This window comes from Schistocerca americana, chromosome 1 (genome assembly GCF_021461395.2).
Source record: "Schistocerca americana isolate TAMUIC-IGC-003095 chromosome 1, iqSchAmer2.1, whole genome shotgun sequence".
NCBI classification, from domain to species: Eukaryota; Metazoa; Arthropoda; class Insecta; order Orthoptera; family Acrididae; genus Schistocerca; species Schistocerca americana.
This window is the reverse complement of record NC_060119.1, coordinates 355,874,455-355,899,200: the sequence shown is the minus strand read 5'-3', so window position 1 is coordinate 355,899,200 and position 24,746 is coordinate 355,874,455. Positions and strand designations below refer to the sequence as shown.

The window sequence follows — 24,746 nt, the reverse complement described above, 5'->3', positions numbered from 1 at the left end:
CAGTGTATTTACTATATACTGAGATGTTCGCCTCATTCAGTACCATGAAGTGTGTGAAATCTTGTTCCGATATTTGGATTGAAGTCTGGTAACGAGCGCATCTAACATTCCAATTCGATTTTGCAATCATTAGCAATTGACAAGCTCTTTACAGTGATTTTGGGCAGAGAGCGCTGACAAGTGGAAACGTTTACAACGGGACTTGGATGGATTTTGTTGGATTCAGGGAAATCAGCAATATTCGTGGAGAAACTTCGAAAAATAGTTTTAGCAGACGCTCTGAATATTAACTGCCGGGCGAATAGCACACGCTACAAAAGGAAAATCGCTAAAAGCAGAAGTAGAGACATCTATCCGCTCTACTATTTACCTTATTACGCAGGACAAGTATCAGTTTAAAGAAATACCAGCACAGCTGGTCTGGAAATTATAAATTAAAAAAATTAAAGCTGTACCATCGGAGTTATTTCCAGCTTACGAAGCAAGTCACCATTATAATTTAAGCCAGTTCCACACTGAACGAGGAAAAAATGCTTGTTTTCAAAGCTGCTTGTTTGTGCATACTTCAAATTATGGAATTAACATTTTATTTATTCGCCTGAACCCTTAAACTTCGTATCTTAGGTGTCAGACCACGGATCGTATTTGTTATTCTTATGAGCCTGCCTTTCTATCTGTTATACGTTAATGAGTTATGTCGTACCGGATCCGACCGACAGCTAATGGCATCAGGGAAATCTTCCCTGCTAATGTCTTGCCCACTGTGGACAGCGGTACCTTCCACAACTATATTATTCACGACAGCTTCACACTTAACTATTCCGAGTTTAACTACGAAGAAGTCTTCCCCCTAAAATATTTAAGCATTTGTTTTAGAATTTCTTCACAGACCGCTTCGAAGGAACTTCTGGCAACTTTTAATGGAATAAAAAATCTCTGGAGCTGTTACTATCCTGGTTATGGACATGTCTTAGGGCTCATAGTTCACTAGGAGGTATAATTCTTATTCCAATGAATATGAAAGGAATAATTACAATTTTCAAATAAAGGTCTTCTTGAAATGTGAAAAGTATATGGAGTCAGTTTTCCGTGTTAGACTCCGCAGCCGGTAGAAATTTATTGAATTCAGTAGATATCAAATGCCATGAATTTAGAACTGTTGCGCTGTAATTAGGGTAGACGTGATCGTTGTGGGCTAGCATCGCGAGATCGAAATTATAGCAACGCGCTTACGTTTTGAAAAAAGTTTAACTTTTATTTATTTCCGTCCATAAAGTCAGATATACTTAGGATAACTCCGGTGATCTCGCTTATTTCAACGCTGACAGGGGTCCTGTGAACCATTTACCTATGCTACGAGGTACCAACATTTTTACTCCACGCCGATTACGAAACGTCAACACGCGTATCGTATGAGGCCTAGCAATGTGACAATGCAGACGTGATTGAGAAAAGTTCTGTAAACAAGAGTATAGCTGCTCTAAAGATAGCGCTTGAAAAGTTACTTGTATTTAAAGCGAGTTGCTGCCGTCTATACCCAAATTGTGTATTTACATTACGTTAAGTCTTCAGCAGCGTCCAGGACGAACAAAGTAAAATATGAAAATCACTTTCAAGAACATTACAGAAGATTTGTGGTGCCTTAAATCCCCACAATGTGTCCGTGAATGTTTATGTGGCACGCTAGATAGAACGTTTTATATATATATTTCGAAGATGCGAAATAATTCTAAGCTATAGAAACAGCACATGAGACAACGGTGTAATATTTCGTGGAACCACATCGACTGTCCAAATGTTTCAAGATGAAATTTTCTATTAATTATATCACTCTTAGTTACTGCGAGTCAACTCCTATAAAAGACGAATAGCGTCACAATGGGATGTTTGTCGAATTATTTTCCCTTAACTGAATTATCCGTCAGCACATGTCAGATCGTAATAGTATCAAGAAGGGAAAGATTTAAAATGAAAAGCACAATGTTGTGGTCTTCGTTTGTAGTTGTGAAGTTTTTCTACCTAGAGGCGACGCAGTAATAGGTTAACATCACTACCCCGATATTCTGCATCCACACGACACCATAAGTATTTTTCCTTTTTCATTATATATAGCCGTGTTTGAGTCCTGCCAGGTTTGTCGTTTGAGGGCACGTATGTCAATTGTGGCAGTGGCAAGGTCACGACGCACATTCCTGTCGCTACCGCTTGGCAACGCTGAAACGTTTTATATAATTCGCATTCGACTCTAATTGCACAACCAGAAAGCGCTCTCCCACCTGCGAGATCTTCCGCTCACTTCTGTTTCCGGAACACACGGCTTGTCTACTAGTCGAGAATACTTAATGTAAGGAGGCGGGGACGGGGTGCTCGGGGAGACCTGTCGGCCGTGTGCAAGGACAGTGCTGAACTGCTTTCGGAAACTAGTCCGCTTGTTTACACGGCGGCGCGAGGTTACGTCAGCAGGTGGCGCGTGTGTGCGGCAGCACTGGGCGTGCGCCACTGCTCCCCCTACCCCCTCCCCCGTCTGGGCCCGCCGAGCCGCGGCCCGCCGCCTCAGTCGCACGCCGGACACACAGACACTCTCTCCGACAACAAACAATACCGTCTCGCGTCGCAGAGACGCACCCGTCTGCACCCAACCGCTGTTGATGCGGACGCTCAGGCAGATACTAGCCGGATTCGTACCACCGCGCATCAGGAAGCGTCTACACATGGAGAGTCGCAGTAGTAAGCCGCCGAAGGGCACTAACAGGCCGTCCTCGCCCGACAGCGAGGGCACGTCGGAGTCTTCAGCGGCGCCCAAGTCCAAAAGCAAGTTCGGCGCGTTCAGGACGAGCCTGAAGGAGGTGGGGCAGCGCGTCGGGGGCCGGGGGAAGCCCGCCGACCCGGAAGCGGCCGCTGTCAAAGCCAAGGAGAAGGACAGGAAGAAAGTGAAGAAGCTGGAGAAGAGCAAGAGCAAGGCGAGCAAGAGGGAGGGCAGCGCGGAAGAGAGTCCGGCGGCCGACGGGGCAGAGGCGACGCCGTCGCCGGCCAAGACGGCGCGCACGAGCAAGGCGTCGACGCTGGTGCGCAAGCTGAGCATCGGCAGGTACAAGGGCGGCGGCGACGGCAAGAACTCGAAGACGCCGACGCCGGAGGCTTCGCCGAGCGCGTCGTCGGCGTCGAGCAGCCGGCAGGCGCCGGACGGAGAGGACCTGAGCAGCCCCGGGACGCCGCCCACTCCACCCGTCCGCCAACCGGAACCGCCGCTGCCGCCCGACGCTGACCAATCGGGTGAGGCGGCGGCTGACGGCGAGGGACCCGTTACGGAACCGCGCGCCGCTGCCGACCCGCTGCCCACTGCGCCCGAAGCCGCCGCTACAGCTGCGGAACTCGTGCAGGAGATCGTCTGGAACCTGACGCCGGAGCCCGCGGCCGATCCTCCTGCGCCGCTGCAGCAGCAGAGTGAGCCCGCCGCGAAGGACGGCGGTGCAACCGAAGCGGAGCCGAAAGCGGCCGACGTCGCGGACCTGCGCGCTCCGCCGCTAGTAGCCAGTGTGTCGGCGACCGTGCGCGACGTAGCTGCGCGCCAGGCAGAGCCGCTCGAAAGCGAGCACGAGGAGGAGGAGGAGCTGGACCAGTTCGGCGAAGTGGAGAGCGAAGCAGCGCAGACGGAGAGCGGGCGGGTGACGCCGGCAGCCGAGAGCGCAGTTGCTGCACCGCCGGTCCAGAGCTCCAGTGAGGAGACGATCGAGCAGAGAGTAGAGCAAATAGACCAACAAGAATCTTCCGCGCCGCCACAGCCCGAACAGGAAACGCCGCTCGAAGCCGCAGAGGAGAAACCGCAACCGCCCCAGCCGCAGGACTCCTCTGCAGAGGGCTCTGAGCACGGCGACGTCACTGTGGTACAGCCGGAGCAGCAGACAGAGCAGGAGGCGCAACCGGCGGCTAGCGACTCTGAGGCGGAGGATTCCACGGGGAACATGTCGCAGAGGAGGAACCGCAAGCGACAGTCGGGCGCGGCTGCGGCGTCGGCGTTGTCGCCGGGGGCGGCCGACGGCCCGGACGCCCTGCCGGACTCGCCGCTGCCGTCGCTCAAGGCGGAGCTGGCCACGGCGGCCGACAAGGAGCGGCAGCAGCGCGAGAGCGACGCCTCGGACACCTTCCTGGACGCAGAGAGGGCGGACGGAGCGCTGCACAACGGCACGGCCGACGAAGAGTTCGCACAGGCGGAGGACGAGCGAGGGAGTCTTCTGGACGCCACCAGCATCGGCGACGCCATAGCCGAGGCGCGTTCTAAGCTCACCGAGAGCCTGGGGGCCGCAGCAGCTGCCGCCTCGCAGCAGCCGCCCTCGCCCGCGGTAAGATTCGAACCCGCTACCCTCTATGAACTGTTCATTAACCATTCCGCTTTCTCTGCGTCATACATGTATGGATGAGATCGTTTCCGCAGCTTTACAGCTGATTTTTGCACACAATTTCATTTGGGCTAGGGGATGAAGGATGTTTCCGTCGACTGTTCTATTTCAGGATTAAAGTGGTGAATCCACCTTTTGTCCATTGTGACATACCTTGCAAGAATGCAGTCTTCATCCGCATCAAATCTAGTCCTACCTGAATAGGAGCCGGTTTCTGGTCAGTGTCATAGCACCCCCCACCCCGTCCCCTGTACCACTACCGCTCCCAAAAAATCTGTCGTAACAATGCGTACAAAAATCGTTTACGTTTTCGCCATATTTAATACGTCAGATGTAAACCCTGCTTTGTAATTAGTTGCCATTCCTGATTTAGTTATGAGTCAGTCGTAGGCCCAACACGTAACGAACACTTTGTTAAAAGTGACAAAATGAACAAGGTATATTGAGAAACGGTCTACATTAGACTAACCCGGCTCATGCTTAACAATCCCAGTTGTAGCTTACTTATATAATGGCTTCGAGGCCACTAGAACTTAATGTTTTTCGTAATTCAGTTAGTCACATTCTACTCATTAAGAGCTTTAATCTTACGTTAAAGGTGTAACACAGGAAAGTTAGTTAGAAACTATTGAGACAGCGTAGCTCATTATGCTTAAATTACACCTATTAGCGACTTCTAACTGTAAAAATCTTTTAGACCTTTCCTAAGCTTAGGTCACGTGATTGTAAAGCAGTCAACACATTCAGTAATTTGTAATCGCATCTGATGCTTTTTGTACATGGCAATTAAATTCTTCAAAGAATCATCTTTAAATGATTACATCTTAGATAAATCTCACTCGTGCATACAGCGTAGACCAACTGAGAAACACGTGAGGTGGGAGAGCAACCATATATCTTATCCAATTCAGAGTATTGTATACACACTTGCAATCGTGCACTTTCAGTAGCGACGGAAGGGTTCGTATTACGTAATCTAGGTATAGCCAGAAAGCCTTTATAATAGATGTTTCAAAATGTTTGAGGTTGCGCGATGACTTACCTAAACTTTCAACTAACGTACGTCTGTTTTCACCACCTGACGGAACAAATTACGCAAGTTTCGAAATATTGCGCACAAATGTGTAGCCACCCCGTGTCCTAAATGTAGGGCAAGAAAGATAGCTATCTTAGACACATCACGCGTGATATCGGAGTTTGTATCAACTGCTCACGATTCCAGACTTAATACAGTGCAGAATGAGATCACATCGAGCACGTCTTCACTAATTTCGAGGCATCAGCTTCCAGACTATATGGAGCAGGCGATGTATACAAAACTCGGGTAAAATAGGACCAGTAGCAAAATCTTCAGGCTTAAAGATACTGTACAGCTCATAGCAGAATAGCTTGGTGTAGTAAAGACTCTTGTTACAAGATTATGGTGTGAAAGTTTCAGATGCTTATTAATGTTACAAGCTAAGGGATGTGCACCATTGAAAAATCGGCATATCTGAATATTTGTATGTTGAATGACCGTTCACTGTCACATTGCATTAAAAGTATAAACTGGGTAAGATGATCCAGCGTCTCTGAATGTTAGCAAATGTCAGAAAAAGAAAACATGTTGACAAAGGTAAAGGGAAATTTTTCCTGAATTTAGATTAAGCAACTACAAAGCTGTGAGTCATCGCTGTTAGAGAAGGCTCTCCTGAAGTTCCTTGCTTTGAGCGTTTGTCTTGCAAAGCTATTTACTAAAAGTTGAGTATGTACAGTTTTCATGGACTGCTTTAGCTGTAAGGCTGATATAAGGGAGATAGAAGATGGTGCCATACTCGTTCTATATTCCGCGTTTCAAAGTTTCTAATATTTGTGAGGTTTAATCAGTCCTAATAAGTTGTTGGTTCCAGTCACAGTACCACGACTTGTTTCTGCAATAGCTGTTTCTAAGTATAGGAGATTGGATCAATGCGTTGTCGAGGTTATAGCATCTTTGCTGAATAAATTGATGAAAAGCTCTGGCAGTTTTGAGATCCCACGACGTTTCGACGGGTTCTGGCGAAGTAGCGTATTGCAAAAGTAATATCTGCCAATCAACTGATTGTTCCTTTAGTGTTCTATGGGGAAAGTCTAAATTAACACTGGTTGTTTTCTTCCGTGTGTTGAAAACAAGGTGGTTACGTAACCACTTATCTTCCTCCCGTCACTCAAAACGGACCCATTTAGCTTCCGGGTTACCGGGTTTACAATTTTGCCACGCAGTTTTTGAAAGTTCGTAATTCGGAGTACCGGGTAACGAGTTAGTAGGGATACGAAACTTAGCTCCGCTGCAATAATGCACTATTTGCCTTAAATGATTCTTCAACAGATGATTACTACTTGGGCTCCGGCATATCGGTTCGTATTGTCACGGAACAGGTTAATGAAGGGGCAACTGGCGGGGTGTGCTCGAACGTGGGCGGGGGTGTCTGTGCCGGTGCGTGTTACGTAAGCAGCGGTGGGTGCGTCGCGCCTCGTTACGTAAAGCGGCGCGGAGCGGCCCACACCGCTGGAGGCTCCAGCGCAGGCCGGCAACGCTTCCAGCTCCAGCGAGGCGCAACCCTGCTGTCCGTAGACGCCCACGCAGCCCGCGCTAGGGCCAAAGCCGCTATGGGCCACCGCTCTCCGCTCCAAGTACGTAGCTGCAAGCGTTTGCCTCTGGAGCAGCACAAGCAAGTGCTTAAACCTACCCCGCCACCCGTAGCTGCGTTCCCTCTAGCGCGCACCCACTCAAGTATCTACTACATTCTGCAGACGCACTCGTCTGAATTAATTTCAGAGCTTCATAGAAATCGTAATTCTCCTAGCTGAAACATCCTTTAGAAGCCTACGGTCTCCAACAGACTTACATTCTCCAGCGCATCACTGACTCTTTACTAGATCAGAATTCTGCAGCGAGATCCAAAATAGATTAGTGCCGTTTAACACACAACTTACTCTAGGTAGAATAAAAATTGGACTAGTTATTTTGCTTACACCATTACCGCTACTTTTCCCGTAAGCTGATCACGTAAAGCTTGTATGTCCGAGCGGCTGAAGGTTACGTAATATGGTGCATCTTAGGAATGTTTGTATTTCACAACTTGAACATCCTCGCAGCTGTGCGCGTTTCAAAATCAGAAGATACTAGAATTGTCAAAATACGTGACTACGAAGACAAAAGTGGATTCTTGTGAATAGAGGGTTCAAAGTGGTAATTACCGTGAGGTCAAGATTGAAAGCTAATTTAGGACGTTGGTCAGTTATATAACCTTCAGTGCTGAGACTCTCACGTAACCTGGACACGCCCAACGCCCTAAACTAACTTCGATATAAGATTTATGAGATAGTACTTCGAAGTGAGAGTTGAAATTAGCAGAATAGTGCAGGACAATCTCGTTTTGACTACGCATCGGTGTGAAGTTAATGCCTGGAAGACTTACCTGAATAGGCTGCTGTGCTTTAAATGGTTTTGATACTTACTTCATGGTGCAGGCAAAATGCTCGTTCTTACGTTTTCTAAATAGGACGATAACCTAAACCCTGTGCTACTGCATGTTAAGAGTTCTCGTGTCTGTTCTGTCAATTTTTTCCAAATAGTAGTAGTCATAGACTGCCTGTACATTTCAATTTAGTGACGTGATTGAAACTGCGCTGTACAAAGATGCCCAAATTTTTAGTTCGTTTGGTGATAGTTTTGAGATTAGTTTCACAAACAATGATGGTATGGAATCTTTCCACGAGCCATAAAATAATTGCATTCTAAATCGCAGTTTTTTATTAGTTAGAAAGAAGTTGAATGTCACTTATGCATCAAACTTGTAACTCTGCATAATTACCTAAATACATATCTACACTAATGTGGAAGTTACTTCCCTTGTATATTTCTCGCCTTAGTTTTCAGATACCTACCCACTGGCTACGGAAGTCGTCGGTATTCATCAGCGCTCAGGAGTTTGTGAATAACAGGGAAGAATAATTTTTTTGCCGTGTTATTTCACTACGTTGACTGAGGATGTTTCTTCAGATAGTTTATTAGTGCTCATAAACTGCTAGAAAATGTGCACTCAGTTTCATCGAATAACGATAAGTCCTGGTATTAGCGACTGCGTAGCGAGTCTGGTAAGTGGAAGATGTAAGAGAGCTTTGCCCTACTGGGCAACAAAGTGAAGAGTTCGCTCTTCGCTACTTCTGATAGCGGATTCCTGGTGTAATAGTTCCTAAGTCACTTTTCGGTTTAGAGCTGAACCGATCAAAGCGTCCATGTATGTCCCATATGATTTCCATGGAATCTGAAGACTGACCTTCAACTAGTGACCACATGAAACGCAAAGCTCGTGAGGGTTTCGCGGGAGAAGTTAAACCAGTGTCGCGTAGGGGCAACGAGTCTGACGTACAGGTAGGGATAGATACTAGAAGCTGATAGGGCGTGGCCTTCCACAGCACCTGTTGCTGCTGGCGCGTCCACTCAGTGTTCAGTGTCCTGTGCAGCTCCGTCCCAACAGCGTTGCGATGGCGCCTACACCGGAGAGGCTCTCTGAGGTTAGCGTTTGCGCTATCATGTAGCACGACTGCAGATATTATACAAAGTAACACTAGTACTATCCAGAACGGCCTTTTTTACATATAGTTCCTCGAATCTGCACATGCAACAGTCAGGCAAATGTATTTTGATAGGTCAATATTGCTGCATAGTGTCTACTGTTCGGGTGCTAGTGATGTTTGATTTGGTTAGTGTGATTCAAAGTTATTAATTTTCGTCTCCTCGTACCTCTAAGGTTGACTTTAACGTTCACGAAGTATGGGAATGCACACCGCCTTACATTGTGGTTTTCTCGTAGTATAGTATTGTGGAACTAAATTGTTCAATTTCATGGACTGAGTAACATGAAATAAGACGTCAAAGCTAGTGGGCGCTATCATCATAAAATGTTTGTCAAGGAAGATCACTTTATCAGTACATTAGTCGTAGACGTTGACAGAGTATTTAATTACTACAGCTTAATGCGCATACCAGTAATGGTATTAATAATTTAAGTTCATCGTTCTTCGAGAAAGCACCTTTGAATATACCGGGTCATCAAAAAGTCAGTATAAATTTGAAAACTTAATAAACCACGGAATAATGTAGATAGAGGTAAAAATTGACACGCATGCTTGGAATGACATGGGGTTTTATTAGAACCAAAAAAATTGCTATAAGCGTGAAAGATCTCTTGCGTGCGTCGTTTGGTGGTGATCGTGTGCTCAGCCACCACTTTCGTCATGCTTGGCCTCCCACGTTCCCAGACCACAGTCCGTGCGATTATTGCCTTTGGGGTTACCTGAAGTCGCCAAGTGCATCGTGATCGACCGACATCTCTAGGGATGCTGAAAGACAACATCCGACGGCAATGCCTCACCATAACTCCGGACATGCTTTACAGTGCTGTTCACAACATTATTCCTCGACTACAGATATTGTTGAGGAATGATGGTGGACATATTGAGAACTTCCTGTCAAGAACATCATCTTTGCTTTGTCTTACTTTGTTACGCTAATTATTGCTATTCTGATCAGATGAAGCGCCATCTGTCGGACATTTTTGACCTTTTGTATTTTTTGGTTCTAATAAAACCCCATGTCATTCCAAGCATGTGTGTCAATTTGTACCTCTATGTCTACACTATTCCGTGATTTATTCAGTTTTCAAATTTATACTGACTTTTTGATCACCCGGTATATTTTAAGGCACGCAAGGTCTCAACGTTGACTGTTCAAGTTGTATACATGCCAACATTCCATTCAGTTTTGCTGCTAAACCACTTGCACTTCTTGCATGTAGGTTTGTTGGACATTTAAAATTTGGTTAGATCAGTTGTCCGAAAGTCTGGCCACAAAATTGCGGATACATGGAATCTTTTCACTGTTGCAGAGGTGCATGCAATTGGCGACGTTTCGTAGCGTCGAGATAACTATAGTCAAACGTACTGTGCTGGGCGTACACGTGCGTATGAGACAGTAATGCAATGTATTCAGGTTTAAAAATTTCACTTGCTACTACACATGGGTCCATCCGCAGTTACGGTTCTTACAGCATTAATACGTCAGACATCGAAAATTAAATTGTTGTGAGATTGTTACAGAAGCAGTTTCTTTAGAGGGACGAAGTATTTCAGTATAATCCATGAATTTGTTAATCTTACTCTGAGTACATGTACGAGTATTTCTAAAATTTTGTATGCCGCCGTCGCCGCTTATTGCACAGTTTAGCTGCTTATTTGGGAAAAACTTTTGTAGGTGAGAAGGTAAAATTTTCACTTGCCCCAGAACGAGAGAATGGCAGCACGAAAGGTTGTGCTAAAGACTTAAGCGCGTGACTACCGGAGGCTTCTACTCACGTGATTTGCTACGGTCTCCAAAGAGTTGTCAACTAAGCGAATACAAAGTTGTACTCGTCTACTGTTCACAGTAACGAAGCAGCTGCAGAACGGAAGAGCTTCCAAAGTTTTTTATCTATTGACCTCCAACTTACGGTTTGTAAGACAGGTCGCGGGAACAACACAAGAAAACTGACATCCGGCAAGGGTGCGCAGCGTTGCGGAAATTGCGTGACTCAAGGGCTGCCTCCACGTCCTACTTTAACAATACGACGGTGCTTTCTCACGTGTTCTTACTTGGTCCGTGTCAGTGTGTAATGAAAATGCTTCATACACCTTTTCTTTTCTGCGCTGTTCATTAATGAAATAACGTAAAGATACGACAGGCTCTTGATTACAGTAACGAATCGCGTAGTTCCTTGATGTGCTTAAAGTATCCAGTTATTCTAAATGAGGGTGCTTTCCTGAAATCCAGTATTAATTTGCGATGGGGGTTTAGAAACATTTCCAGCAGAGAATGTCTTCACAATTATACCAGTGAATGTCTGGCATATACCGTGACCACATGTTATGTGTGAAAATTTGATGTAAAACTGAATCTTCTTAATTATTCCGTCCCCGGTGTTTAACTTTGGATAGGATCGGTATGTCAACATCAATTCAAGGGTTGTCGTATAGCAAGAGCTGCCAAGGCTACCCAACATCCCCTCATAGCCGATAAACTCTTCCGCAGATCTACATTTACCACTCTTTGAAACTCCCACCCACCGCCATAGAGAACCAACATCTGTTGAAGCATGGCAGTAAATTTTCAGGATTTTTTTCGGTCATCAGTCTACTGACTGGTTTGATGCGGCCCGCCACGAATTCCTTTCCTGTGCTAACCTCTTCATCTCAGAGTAGCACTTGCAACCTACGTCCTCAGTTATTTGCTTGACGTATTCCAATCTTCGTCTACAGTTTTTGCCCTCTACAGCTCCCTCTAGTACCATGGAAGTCATTCCCTCATGTCTTAGCAGATGTTCTATTATCCTGTCCCTTCTCCTTATCAGTGTTTTCCACATAGTCCTTTCCTCTCCGATTCTGCGTAGAACCTCCTCATTCCTTACCTTATCAGTCCACCTAATTTTCAACATTCGTCTATAGCACCACATCTCAAATGCTTCGATTCTCTTCTGTTCCGGTTTTCCCACAGTCCATGTTTCACTACCATACAATGCTGTACTCCAGACGTACATCCTCAGAAATTTCTTCCTCAAATTAAGGCCGGTATTTGATATTGGTAGACTTCTCTTGGCCAGAAATGCCTTGTTTGCCACAGCGAGTCTGCTTTTGATGGCCTCCTTGCTCCGTCCGTCATTGGTTATTTTACTGCCTAGGTAGCAGAATTCCTTAACTTCATTGACTTCGTGACCATCAGTCCTGATGTTAAGTTTCTCGCTGTTCTCATTTCTACTACTTCTCATTACCTTCATCTTTCTCCGATTTACTCTCAAACCATACTGTGTACTCATTACTGTTCATTCCGTTCAGCAGATCATTTAATTCTTCTTCACTTTCACTCAGGATAGCAATGTCATCAGCGAATCGTATCATTGATATCCTTTCACCTTGTATTTTAATTCCACTCCTCAACCTTTGTTTTATTTCCATCATTGCTTCCTCGATGTACAGATTGAAGAGTAGGGGCGAAAGGCTACCGCCTTGTCTTACACCCTTCTTAATACGAGCACTTCGTTCTTGATCGTCCACTCTTATTATTCCCTCTTGGTTGTTGTACATATTGTATATGACCCGTCTCTCCCTATAGCTTACCCCTACTTTTTTCAGAATCTCGAACAGCTTGCACCATTTTATATTGTCGAACGCTTTTTCCAGGTCGACAAATCCTATGAAAGTGTCTTGATTTTTCTTTAGCCTTGCTTCCATTATTAGCCGTACGTCAGAATTGCCTCTCTCGTCCCTTTACTTTTCCTAAAGCCAAACTGATAGTCACCTAGCGCATTCTCAATTTTCTTCTCCATTCTTCTGTATATTATTCTTGTAAGCAGCTTCGATGCATGAGCTGCTAAGCTGATTGTGCGATAATTCTCGCACTTGTCAGCTCTTGCCGTCTTCGGAATTGTGTGGATGATGCTTTTCCGAAAGTCAGATGGTATGTCGCCAGACTCAAATATTCTACACACCAACGTGAATAGTCGTTTTGTTGCCACTTCCCCCAATAATTTTAGAAATTCTGATGGAATGTTATCTATCCCCTCTGCCTTATTTGACCGTAAGTCCTCCAAAGCTCTTTTAAATTCCGATTCTAATACTGGACCCCCTGTCTCTTCTAAATCGACTCCTGTTTCTTCTTCTATCACATCAGACAAATCTTCACCCTCATAGAGGCTTTCAATGTATTCCTTCCACCTATCTGCTCTCTCCTCTGCATTTAACAGTGGAATTCCCGTTGCACTCTTAATGTTACCACCGTTGCTTTTAATGTCACCAAAGGTTGTTTTGACTTTCCTGTATGCTGATTCTGTCCTTCCGACAATCATATCTTTTTCGATGTCTTCACGTTTTTCCTGTAGCCATTTCGTCTTAGCTTCCCTGCACTTCCTATTTATTTCATTCCTCAGCGACTTGTATTTCTGTATTCCTAATTTTTCCCGGAACATGTTTGTACTTCCTCCTTTCATCAGTCAACTGAAGTATTTCTTCTGTTACCCATGGTTTCTTCGCAGCTACCTTCTTTGTACCTATGTTTTCCTTCCCAAATTCTGTGATGGCCCTTTTTAGAGATGTCCATTCCTCTTCAACTGTACTGCCTACTACGCTATTCCTTATTGCTGTATCTATAGCGTTAGAGAACTTCAAACGTATCTCGTCATTTCTTAGTACTTCCGTATCCCACTTCTTTGCTTATTGATTCTTCCTGACTGTCTTGAACTTCAGTCTACTCTCCATCACTACTACATTGTGATTTTCAGGATAGATGAGGTGAGAAGTGTGCTGGTTAAAGACGGGCAACTCCATTGTTTTTAGCGGCTGAGTGTCAAAGAATCATTTCCGGTTTCGAAATTGATTTTCAATGAACATCTGAAAGTGCTAATCTGATGACCTAGAGGGTGAAAGAGCTTCGTAGTAACGTAGGGAATTGTTTACCAGACTTTCATCCAGTCCAGATGTTCTTGGCTGCAAAGGTGAACGTACAGCTGCTAGGAAGTAGTTTCGCTATGTTAAGTTCATTACGTTGGTAAAAAATTAACCTTGGCAAACAACTGGTTACGTTTAATTTTCTCAGATTTATAAAGAATGCTATTAAAGAGGAACTGAAAGATTCAGCAACTGACGTTTGTAAAGGTTGCAAGATGCGAGGGGTGGAGGTGTCGAAAAGTGTCTAGTCTAAGAAAAATGACAAATTCATAATACCAATTTATTTTTAAACATAATACCCGTGTACACTAATACACTTGCGGGCACGCTCAGATAACTTCTGCAAACCATTTAAATAAAAGGTCTTAGTCCAACCAAGTGTTCACTGCATCATCGTCAAATCTTCCTCGTTAGAGATCTTTTTAGGTTTGTCAAAATTATTCTGATATAGCAAAGTCTGGAGAATATGGCGGATAACGTAACAATTTGGACCCGCAGTTATGCAGTTTAGTGTGTTGCGAGTCCTTCGTGCGCCGGTGCGTTGTCCTGGCGCAAAAGAATTCCGCGCGCAATTTTTCTCCACCTTTTTTCTCAAACGGTGCAATAGTATTATGCATTGATAGGTACGCCCTTTTGCAAGTAATCCGCCAGTTACCCCTTGTGCATTCCAGAAGACCGATGCCATTACCTTATCAGCTGATTTTTGCACCCGGAATTTTCTTTGGGCTAGGGGATGAAGCATGTGTCCATTGACTGTTCTATCTCGGGATTAAAGTGGTGAATCCACCTTTTGTCCATTGACATACCTTGCAAGAATGCAGTCTTCATCCGCATCAAATTGGCGGGCGATTTCTATCACAGCACTGCACACTCTCCCGTCTCGATCTGCATTCAATTTCGGGACGCACCGAGATGAAACATTTCGCGTTGGCAAAATATCCCCAACGGTTCCATGAGCGCACCCATTGGAGATTCCAAATGTGGTTTCAATGTGCAGCAACGTTGTGAATTGGTCACTGTTTCATCAGTGGCAACGGTGACAGGCCTTCCGCTGCTTGACGCATCTTCCACGTTTGAAGTCTGACACCCAGTTTTTCACTCTTTCATAAGACTGAGCACTGTCCTAGAGTGTATTCAGCGTGTTCCTGGCAAGTTCCTTGGGCGTCATTCCCTTCAAACGAAGATACTCAATCACGGAATTTTGCTTACACTACCGTATACAACGAATCCTAGCGGCAAAACTAACGAAGGTGGAACCGCTAAATTTGATATGCATACCCACAAAGGATCACCATAAAAGTAGGTGGTGTTTGAGACATTACGGCAACTATCTCGGGCTACAAACTTTTCGACAGCCCCTCGCAGTTACGAAGTGAATCATTTTGTGAATGAAAATTTTCTATGAAAATATGGCACTATAATCAATCACTATCGTATTTGTCACTAGAGTGCACCTTACTGCACGTATTTTTCCATACCGAGCCAATTGCCAAAACGATAAAAGGCAAGAGTTTTCCCGGAAAGGGGTTGAAACAAGTTTGATCATCTTGATTTTGTTTTCCTCAGATGGCGCTTTATAAAGGCCACAATATTCCCGATTAAAACTAATCGTATTAGTGGTTCGCGGCTAAATTACAAATATTTTTTCAAATTTCGTAATTTTTCAACTGTGGGTGAGAGGAAAGTAGGCAAATCGGTAACCTATTTGGATCCACGAGCCTCCAGTCGAGATCGGCACCTACATAACTTCAGTTAGTTGCGAAATGTAAGTCATATTAATTTTAACTATTAACTTCCCTATTGAAGTGGCATATGACGTACATGAATGGCTGTCCATATACTTGAAAGCCTCTTATTTTCGCCATCATTGTGCCACACATGGACTCAAAGCTTTCCACAATCTAGGTCAGATTCCCTAAATTTACTATTTCTCTAAAGTAGTTTTTGTTCCAATTATTGCTAATTAAAATCGTTGAGCATCTTTCTTTCGTAAAGGCTACACAGATTAAATAAGATCGTAGCAGCGTGTCCCTGAAGTACTTGATGAGTGAAAAAGTGCAGCGGTTAAGGCACTATTTACATAGGTTTATAGTTGCGCCGCTACAAGAAAATTTCTGAATAATTCGGCCGCTCTGTGAATGAAACAGTATTGTCGCGCAGCCTGCAGGAGATTCTCACCGTCTAGAAGTAACTCACCGCTTGTTGCTCGGTAGGGAATACATCTCATTGGCTATTAGCAGCTAATGGAGAGGGATGTGCAGAACCGCTGAAAATAGGGCCGCCTTCCTACAAGACGCGGAGTATAGATTCTCACTGGTAGGAAGTTTTCTCGTCTTTGTGAAAGATTAAAGTTTCCCGTAGTTTCCCTAAGCCAAATGCGTGGGGGTTAATTTTGAAAAATCACGATCGCCTCCTACCCCTTCAGACCCTGTGCTTCGTCTGGACGCTAGATCCTAACCCCCTAACTTGCTACTTAGGGAGTTCCTGAAAAGTTTTCACTGCGGTCGTTTGACACGTTTCAGCAGTATCTTAATCTAGAAATAGCATCTTACATTACCCCTCTCTCCTACTTGATTTTATGTCTGTGTATCTAGTTTAGAATCGAGCTTCCCAAGATTTCATTTGCATTCTTTTTCCGAGGATTATTTTTGGTACGATACATACAGGATGAAGTGACTGATGACCTTTCATTTTGGTCCCTTTAACGCCACCAACCAACCAGCATCTTGTGCATCGTTTTCTTAACAGGTGCAGTTACCTGTCCCAGAATGGCGCTAATGAATGACGGTTGCATTTCATGCTACTTCAACTTTCTCAGTGTTAACCTTTGGTATCCGAACTATAAGCTCAAGAGGTTTGCTACTATTGCAGAAATTTGTCTAGCGTGTGATCATTTTCGCGTTTGTTCCAATCAACGAACGGAATTGCACTGTAAGGGCAGAAGTGATGGAAAAGACTACGTATGTATCTCGCGTGGGTGATATCAGCCGCAGGGCCTAAGTAGCAATAAAGACGCGCAGGCATTCGTTTGTATTCGGTCTCCCCACCATCTAACGGTAGGTTTTATTCACTCACGTTTATTAAACGAATGAGATTCGTCAATGAAGATACAAACTAGAGCACATAACTTCTCAAGGAAAAGACAGCATTTTTAAACATTTCCCGCCTTAACACAATAGTTTCCTTAATATTCGACCAATGCAATCCATTGTGAATACGGGAATAATGTTGACACTCAACACGTCGTGGGATGTCCCTCATTGCTTTATAATCGCGTTAAAGCACTGTTGCATGTTACCAGAGAAGTCAGCAGTGTTCTCAGCCCCAATTAGTTCCCATTCTCCCTACACATTTTCAGATTTTCATAGTTCGTTAAAGTTGTCACGACGCTTCCAGTTTGTCCCATAAATTCTGTATGGGGTTACGGCCTGACGAGTGGTCTCAACAGCACTGAGATACAAAGAAGCCAATGTTTTTCCAAGGTTTGATGAGTGCTTTAGATAGAAAAATTTCGGGTGTAGTAACTAACATTCTGCATTCTTATGTGCATTCACTTTCGGATTTAACACGCTTTCTTAAATTACTGTCGATGAAAGTGCTTTACACATTCGATGGCTTAAAACAGCACCATACCGAAACACACACCTCCCCTCTCCTCCGGTGCCGTTTTCGACAGTAGTTTCAGTAGTTTGCCGGTGTTTATCCTGCAGCTCGTATTTTTGGTTTCGCCACACGGTAGTTCGTAACTCTGATGGAAAGATGTTGAAGTCGCTCACATCACCAAAATCGAAATTAAAACAACATTAGACTATTCATGACGTTCTTCCGTTGTACCATTCACCGATAACGCTCCGGACAAATCATTCACTTACTTGCTTACCACATTCTTGCAGCACCTAGATGGCAGTTTTAATAGAGAACTCTCCTTAATCGCCTCTAATTCGCCTTCCTAGACTGGCCATTTTGAGGCATAGCTTCTATGCAATAGTTCTGAAATTGTCTTATGCGCCCAACACCTGTGTTCAAATAAATGGAAATGTCTGAGAGTATTCACGGTTGAAGAAGAGTCCCCGCTCTTAAGCTAGCTCCCTTACTGGTAGAACGCAGACCACGCGGCAAGAGCGTGCAGGTCGCTTCCTACCGCGTACGACGCACTTTTATACAAGGGTGCTCAACTCTTGCTCTTACACTCACTTAACACTCCCAAACTATTTTCAAAGGTGTTTCAACATTTTACGGCGATTAACAGTTTATTTACCCGCTATCTTTGAGTGCGTTTGAATAGGTGAGATGATTAGTAACATTGGCAGTTACTGTAACTGCGAGAGGGGGAACAGAAAAAACAAATAACTGGTACGACTGCTTACTCCCTCTGGCTATGTGCTACGACGTCCTGAGAGCGGCAGAGAAACAGGTGTCTCTGTCCTGTGTGCTCGTGTGGTTGTCACAGATACCGCAGACAACGCCTGCCGTCTTGTCGAGGGTCCGGTGTTCACGGCTCGCAGGTTCGCGGTTAAGCAAACACCGCACATTACGATGGGCGGGGGAAATTTGAAGCACTAGCTCTGCCGCAAAACATTCCATACAGAGCGTACTGGGATTCGTACTCCGGTATCAAAAGCTGTTAAACTGATAGGGCCGTAGCACCTTTTCAATTGTAGCGTACTGCCGTTGAATGAAAAATATCGCGTAACTATCCAATTTTCCGAATTTCGGCCAAGTGCAACACATCAGCCAGTGAACCTTGTAATCTTACCCTTCCACACATCACCATTAAATTTCTTAGTGTCATTTTCAAAAGCTTAGAGGCGTGAGATACATCAAAGAAACTTTTAACTTCATTTTCTCCTCTTGTTGGCTGCAGTTATTGCGTCTAGGGATATATTATTGAGACTAAAATTTTGATTTATAGTGGGTTCTTTGTAGCTAAATAACTGAAAATTTGCCTGTAATCTTGAATTTTCTTAGTCACATTTTTCAGCATTAGTCTTCAGTTTCCACTTCAACACCACAAATTACATTAGTGACAGGCTCAGAAACGTCTGATTCCATCATAGGCATGCCCACTAAAACTCACATCTGCGGTAGTCAAAATATTCCAGAGAGTTTACAAACTCTTGACAAAAAATCTTCTCTAAAATTTCATTTTGTAAATGAATTCAGAAATTTAATAATTAGCGTCCGTGTGCAATTAATATGAATGCCAGACATTTCGTAGTTTCATCCTCAAAAGAAAAATTTTAACCACACACAGTGCAACAAATTTCTTTTTGTACATATTTTAGCTGGAAACATCACACGTTGTATAGAAAATCATATGAAATTCTTTCAGTGAAACAGCCGAGAATTTTCACATACACCACATTCGGGATTAATCCTGGTATCGGATACTTCTATAAAAAGGTTAAAAATGGGTCCCATTACAACATAGTTACCGCGCGAGTAGCCAACTTTAAATTCTTTAGAATGAAATTGGAAGAACAACGCATACTTCAAACAAGATATAAAGTGGAAATACTACGTAACTGTACGGCTGATGTAAATGGAGCGTGGGCAGTCTGTTGATGTAAATAGGAAGATAGCAAGACTGTAGAGAAATACCGACTTAAATAGGCCGGTGGCTCGGCAGGTGCCTAGTAGCTGCCTTTCTTTTTTTGTACGCTACAATCAAGAGCAACGATGTCAGTATTGGTTCTGAAAGGGTCTTGTGGATCAGCCGAAGCAGCTTATACAAGAACTGCTTTCTAAAAAATGACACGTAACAGATACTAAGAAAGTGCTATAACAGACGGTTTTGCGGTAGATGGACATTTACTTGCGCGCCATTTACAACGTCGGTTTAACACAAATTTTAAGCCTTGACCTGGTTTATTAGTACGGTCCTCACCTAATACTATGAAAGGTGATTCTGAAAGAAAATACTTTTTGTTTCAGTATTTTCGACATGAGTGAGGGCGCCTTCTGTTAGTTTGGTTAAGAAGCTCTCCAGCTGCGGTGTCCAGCGCGCTCCGGCAGCAATCGGGGGAAAAAGTCGTCTCACCAGTTTTCTTCTGAGCGGTAGGGGCATTGACCAGAACCCGCTAGCGCTCTCTGGTCAAAGATAATGAAGTGAATTCTTATCCGAAAACGTCGCCAATGTATATTGATACTTACATATAAAGCTAAACAAGAGGATAAAGAATCTTCTTAGTGTTGTGGCACCGCTGTTTAGATCTGGTAATGCGCTTCAACATCTGCAGTGATGAAGAAAAGATAATAAAAAAACTTAAACAATAAAGATCTAAGGCTTGACGTAAGGATATTTATATAAGTCACGCAAAGTATGTTGAGTACTAACGATAGTATAAAATCTTACTATGGGGCAGCCGCAACAAAAAGTCAATTTTGTAAAATGAAGAAACAGCACAACTATATTTTATTACATGCGCAACCGGTTTCGCAACGCTTAAAGTTCAATCATCTGGCATAAACTGAAATAACGAAAATATTAAGACAATATTTACTATTAAAAAGTCTTGATCACGATTTATCAAGGTGACCGGTTTCGACCACAGCTGTGGTCATCTTCAGACCATTTAGTAGGAACCTCTTTCTGTTGGAGAGTAGTAATTCTCGAACAGAATGAGTTCCTACTCAATGGTCTGAAGATAACCACAGCTGTGGTCGAAACTGGTCACCTTGACAAATAAATCGTGATAAAGACTGTTTCTAATAGTAAATATTTGTAACACACTGATCACTGCCAGTCCCATAATGTATTCAAAAGTAATTAAGACAATAGGAAACAACGATTCTTAAAAATGATAAACTATACGGTTAAAACTTCTAAAATAAAATAACGGGACATTACTTACAAATAATCACTTAACCATCTGAGATCCTCACACTTATCTTGGAATGGAACTTCTGGGTTAAGAGTAAGGAACTTTCGGACTGACTGGACACTTAACCATAAAACATGAAAGACGCAATAAAGACGAGAAAAAAAGTTGTGGAATTACTTCGATAAATTCCATCGAATATGTTTCCATCTGCTGCCCCGACCAGAGGCAATCTAAAAATTCTAAATACTTGCTAGTCGTATTGAAGATGCACACAAGCCATACCGAAGATGGGGTATGACTCAGATATGTTTGGTAAACTGTGTAAACGTAAAATAGGGAAATGACAGCAGAAAGACGGAACCGTCCCATCAACATTTAAATAGTTACATAACTGAATACTATTATTTTTGTGATAAGGCAGTGCGTGCATTAATAGCATCAGCAAGATGGAAATGGATGTCTTAACATGCAATAAGATTGGGTGATTCAAACTGTGCGGTGTCTTTATTTTACAAAATTAAATGTTAAACAGAGGATGATACTATTTCACAAACTGTTTTCGAAACTTCCTAGCAAATTATAGAACATAGAAGAATTCAAGAATTATTAGGAAATTTGCAAGCATGGTTTACACGACATGAGCGAAATGCTATTTACTAACCAGATTTCAATACAGCAATGCATGCATCTGAATGATCAATGTAATAGCTAGGAAAACTTCGCCGGCAAAAGATAGGCCAGTAAATTGCAGTCTTCTAAACACACTGTTTAACGTCGATGTAAAAACGAGAGCTATATCAGTAACGAAAATTAGGTCTAGAGTAATTTGCTATAAACCTTGTTTCAGTATTTATCTTAAAATCATAACTTAGACGGGGAATAGCGTATTTGTAAGTTAGTGTTAAGCTCAAATGTAACCTCTGCCTCGTATTCAGGTGGCAAAGTTTATTATGACTCGCGAATACGCCACATTCAGCATATGAATAATTTTCTAGCCCGAGTCACGCCATTCAGCGCATTGGAACCTGAATCTGAGGACGACAATGAAATATTTGCAGCATTTTTGATGTAGTGTATCATTTAGCGGGAGAATTCCGGTCAACGAGTTGTTACGAAAAGTCGCTCTTACGTCACGAAGTCCTTCAATTCCATTTTTACTAATAATGGCATAAGGAAAACTTCGTTTTCGAAGTAGAAGGAAGAACTGGTCATCCTTCCCTTTTCATTGATCTTCCGTACGTTCACACGTACAGACAAGTAGTTTCTTCGGTTGTTCAGCCGCTCTTACGCGTGTCGTGATTTTCGTGCATTCGGAAATTAGAAATCTGTTTTCACACGGTTAAAAAATTTTCCTACTTGCAGTTATTGTACTGCCATCATTGTGCAGGCGTATGAAATACCAAAGTCAAAAGCTGCACTTGAAAATAGGAATAAATTCCTGAAATGCATATAATGCTATGGACGAGAAAACAGGAAATTGGTGCAATAATGAAGAAAATTAGTCATAATATACGGATAACGCACCTGTGCTCTTTAGCTATTAGAAATTTTGTCTGGTATCCACAGGCGTAAGTTTGTACGTTATCATTCTAGAAAAGTCTTGGAATGTCGAATTTGACGGCAGATGGTAAGTCATACCGTTGTGAATCATTCAGCAAATGTACAGGTGTCCTGACGGAGTGATGGAGTGACAGATCTGGTCACATAAGTGTGTAGGGATTAGTATTGACGTCATGTGGCATTAAACACTTCCCATCAGCGGGCCATATGCGAAGTCTGTCAAGACATGACAGCTTGCGCACACCTCCATGCCACGCGCACGACGCAGCAACCCACTGTGTCTGTGACGTCAAAATCATTGCTTCCCGATCGATCATTGAAGCAGCGCTATACTAGTTTCCTTCCAGTGCCGTTAGACATTGTTTTTCTGTCGGTGAAGTTAGTCGCTTTTCCCATTGCGTTATTAGGGGACACCAGGTAACCATAGAGAGCAAATAGAAGCGAAATTAACTTGGGGGCAAGCGAAGACGACGTTTAGGGGAAATACACAAAATATTGCTAAAAATTCGATTTTTCTACATATTGTGCATTTTTTGCTATATCTTAACACCAGTGAATGTTCCGCACTCCCAATCATACTTAAAATGTCCAGTAGGTATCTTCAGACTTTGTCAATTAGTCTTAATATGCTTAACAAATAGGTTCACCTTACCTTAATCTACCCTCTAAGAAGTCGTAGTGTCAATATTGCTTCTAGTGTTTCAATATTTCTCTGGAACTCACCTTTCTTCCCCGAATTAGACTTCTACCAGTTTCTTAATTCTTCTGTAAATTCGTATCAGAAATTTTCAATCATGGCATTTTAAACTGATAGGCAGTGCTCACACCTGACAGCATCTGCTTTTTTGGAATTGGAAATATTACATTGTTCTTGAAGTCTGAGGATATTTCGTCTGTTACCTTCCCCCGTTTGCCTAGTGCTGGCTTGCCATCTGAGGTCTTAATATTCGTGCAATTGCTTCTCGTTTTCAGTTTCTTTAAGCTCCCTATAGGTTTTGTTTCCTCCAGTTAGTCTCCCTTTGGCCCCTAGCCGTACCTAATTAGCCATCTGGCACTTTCTGCCAATTTCATTTCTTTACAAGTCTTTCCATCAGCTTGCTTTATTTGCTATTTTTTCTACCTTCGACAGGTAAAATCAGCTAATCTAGTTTACCTCGTCTTTTTCCTAATTGATTCTCTGCCGCTGTATTCCCCTCTCAGTTCGTCAAAGGTTACGATACTCAATTTGAAACTCAGTCTTTAAACTTACCGAGGCTCCACCTCCTTAATTTTCTACTTTCTGCAAGCTTTTAATTCTCGGTTCATTACTAATAAATTAAGGTCAGTTAACATCCGCTTCCGGAAATATTTCAGTTGAAAATCTGGTTTCGAAATCTGACTTACGTTATTTTATAAATTTGAACCTTTGTCACTGTGCAAAACGTACGATTCCTGGAGAGGAAAATTGGACTTCCAGGATAGCAAAGAAACTGAGGTAAAACTTCTATCTACGTGAACTGATCTTAAAATCTCAGATATCATTCAGATTGGGGCCCCTGCAACTACTGAAATGCTGCTATCCCTCTTCAGAAATCACACGTTTGAGTGGCCTCTAGAGAAACGCCTTCACTGAGCTAACATTAACCTTGATGTTTCCTATCTTACGCATGGACTACTCAGTTGGTATATTTTGCTTATTTTTTCATAGTTCCACACAACTTCCTGTTTTCTCGATTGATCTGTGTTCAGTTTTTTAAGGCCTATTCAGTGTGCCAACTTATATCTAAATCTGAGGGGGGTGCGATGGGGAGGTTCCCTTGTTAGCAAGGTCTATGATTCTAATGCCAAATACCTCGCAAAAACACAAAATTAGTAAAGTTACTGAACTGTGAAATATCATACGAAATCATTTTCATTTCAAATTCAAACAAAGATAGTGTTTATAAAATAGTTTGTGGAGCTCGCACACCGTTCTCTACAAATCTGTAAACTGTGTCGAACTCAGATGTTCGCTAAAATTTGTAGTATGTTTTTATAGCATGAGTGTTTGCACATTCGTTATACGTGAGTCTGCAGACAGAACGTGAGCACTGAGAGTATTTACACGGAACTGTGCAGAGACTGGGGCTTCCTCAGCCAGCAGACCAGAAGGCCGGCAGCCTGTTCTCGCGAGGTTCGTCCGCCGGAGCAGGTAGCGGTTGGGGGTCACTGTCAGCTTTACGTAACGTGGCCGCCGCAGCCGCTCCTTCCAGCACTTTGCCGGCTTTTTCAGAGAGCGCGTTCTCCTCCGCGGCCGTGGCCAATGTCATCGTTAGCGGCACAATAAAAGAACCAGAAACAGTTTATCCGAAAAAAAACATAATTACCTAATGGCAGAGGACTACAGCAGACATTCCTCAGGGTTGAATGCTTGGCCCGTTTTTCTGATCGAAAACTGGCCCGCAATCTTAGATGGAAAACTCGAATTTGTATTCGCGAATAAGACAGC

At 43.3% G+C, this 24,746-nt stretch overlaps 1 protein-coding gene across 1 annotated transcript in view; it reads left to right on the top strand.

Moving 5' to 3' along the window:
• Positions 1-2,553: 2,553 nt before the first annotated feature.
• LOC124599832 (fibrous sheath CABYR-binding protein-like) overlaps positions 2,554-24,746 on the top strand; it is a 75,188-nt gene continuing 52,995 nt past the window's right edge. Inside the window, exon 1 of the mRNA XM_047136110.1 lies at positions 2,554-4,340. Within this exon, the coding sequence (XP_046992066.1) occupies positions 2,649-4,340 (1,692 nt within the window). The 5' untranslated portion in view covers positions 2,554-2,648. The remainder of the gene's footprint in view (positions 4,341-24,746) is intronic.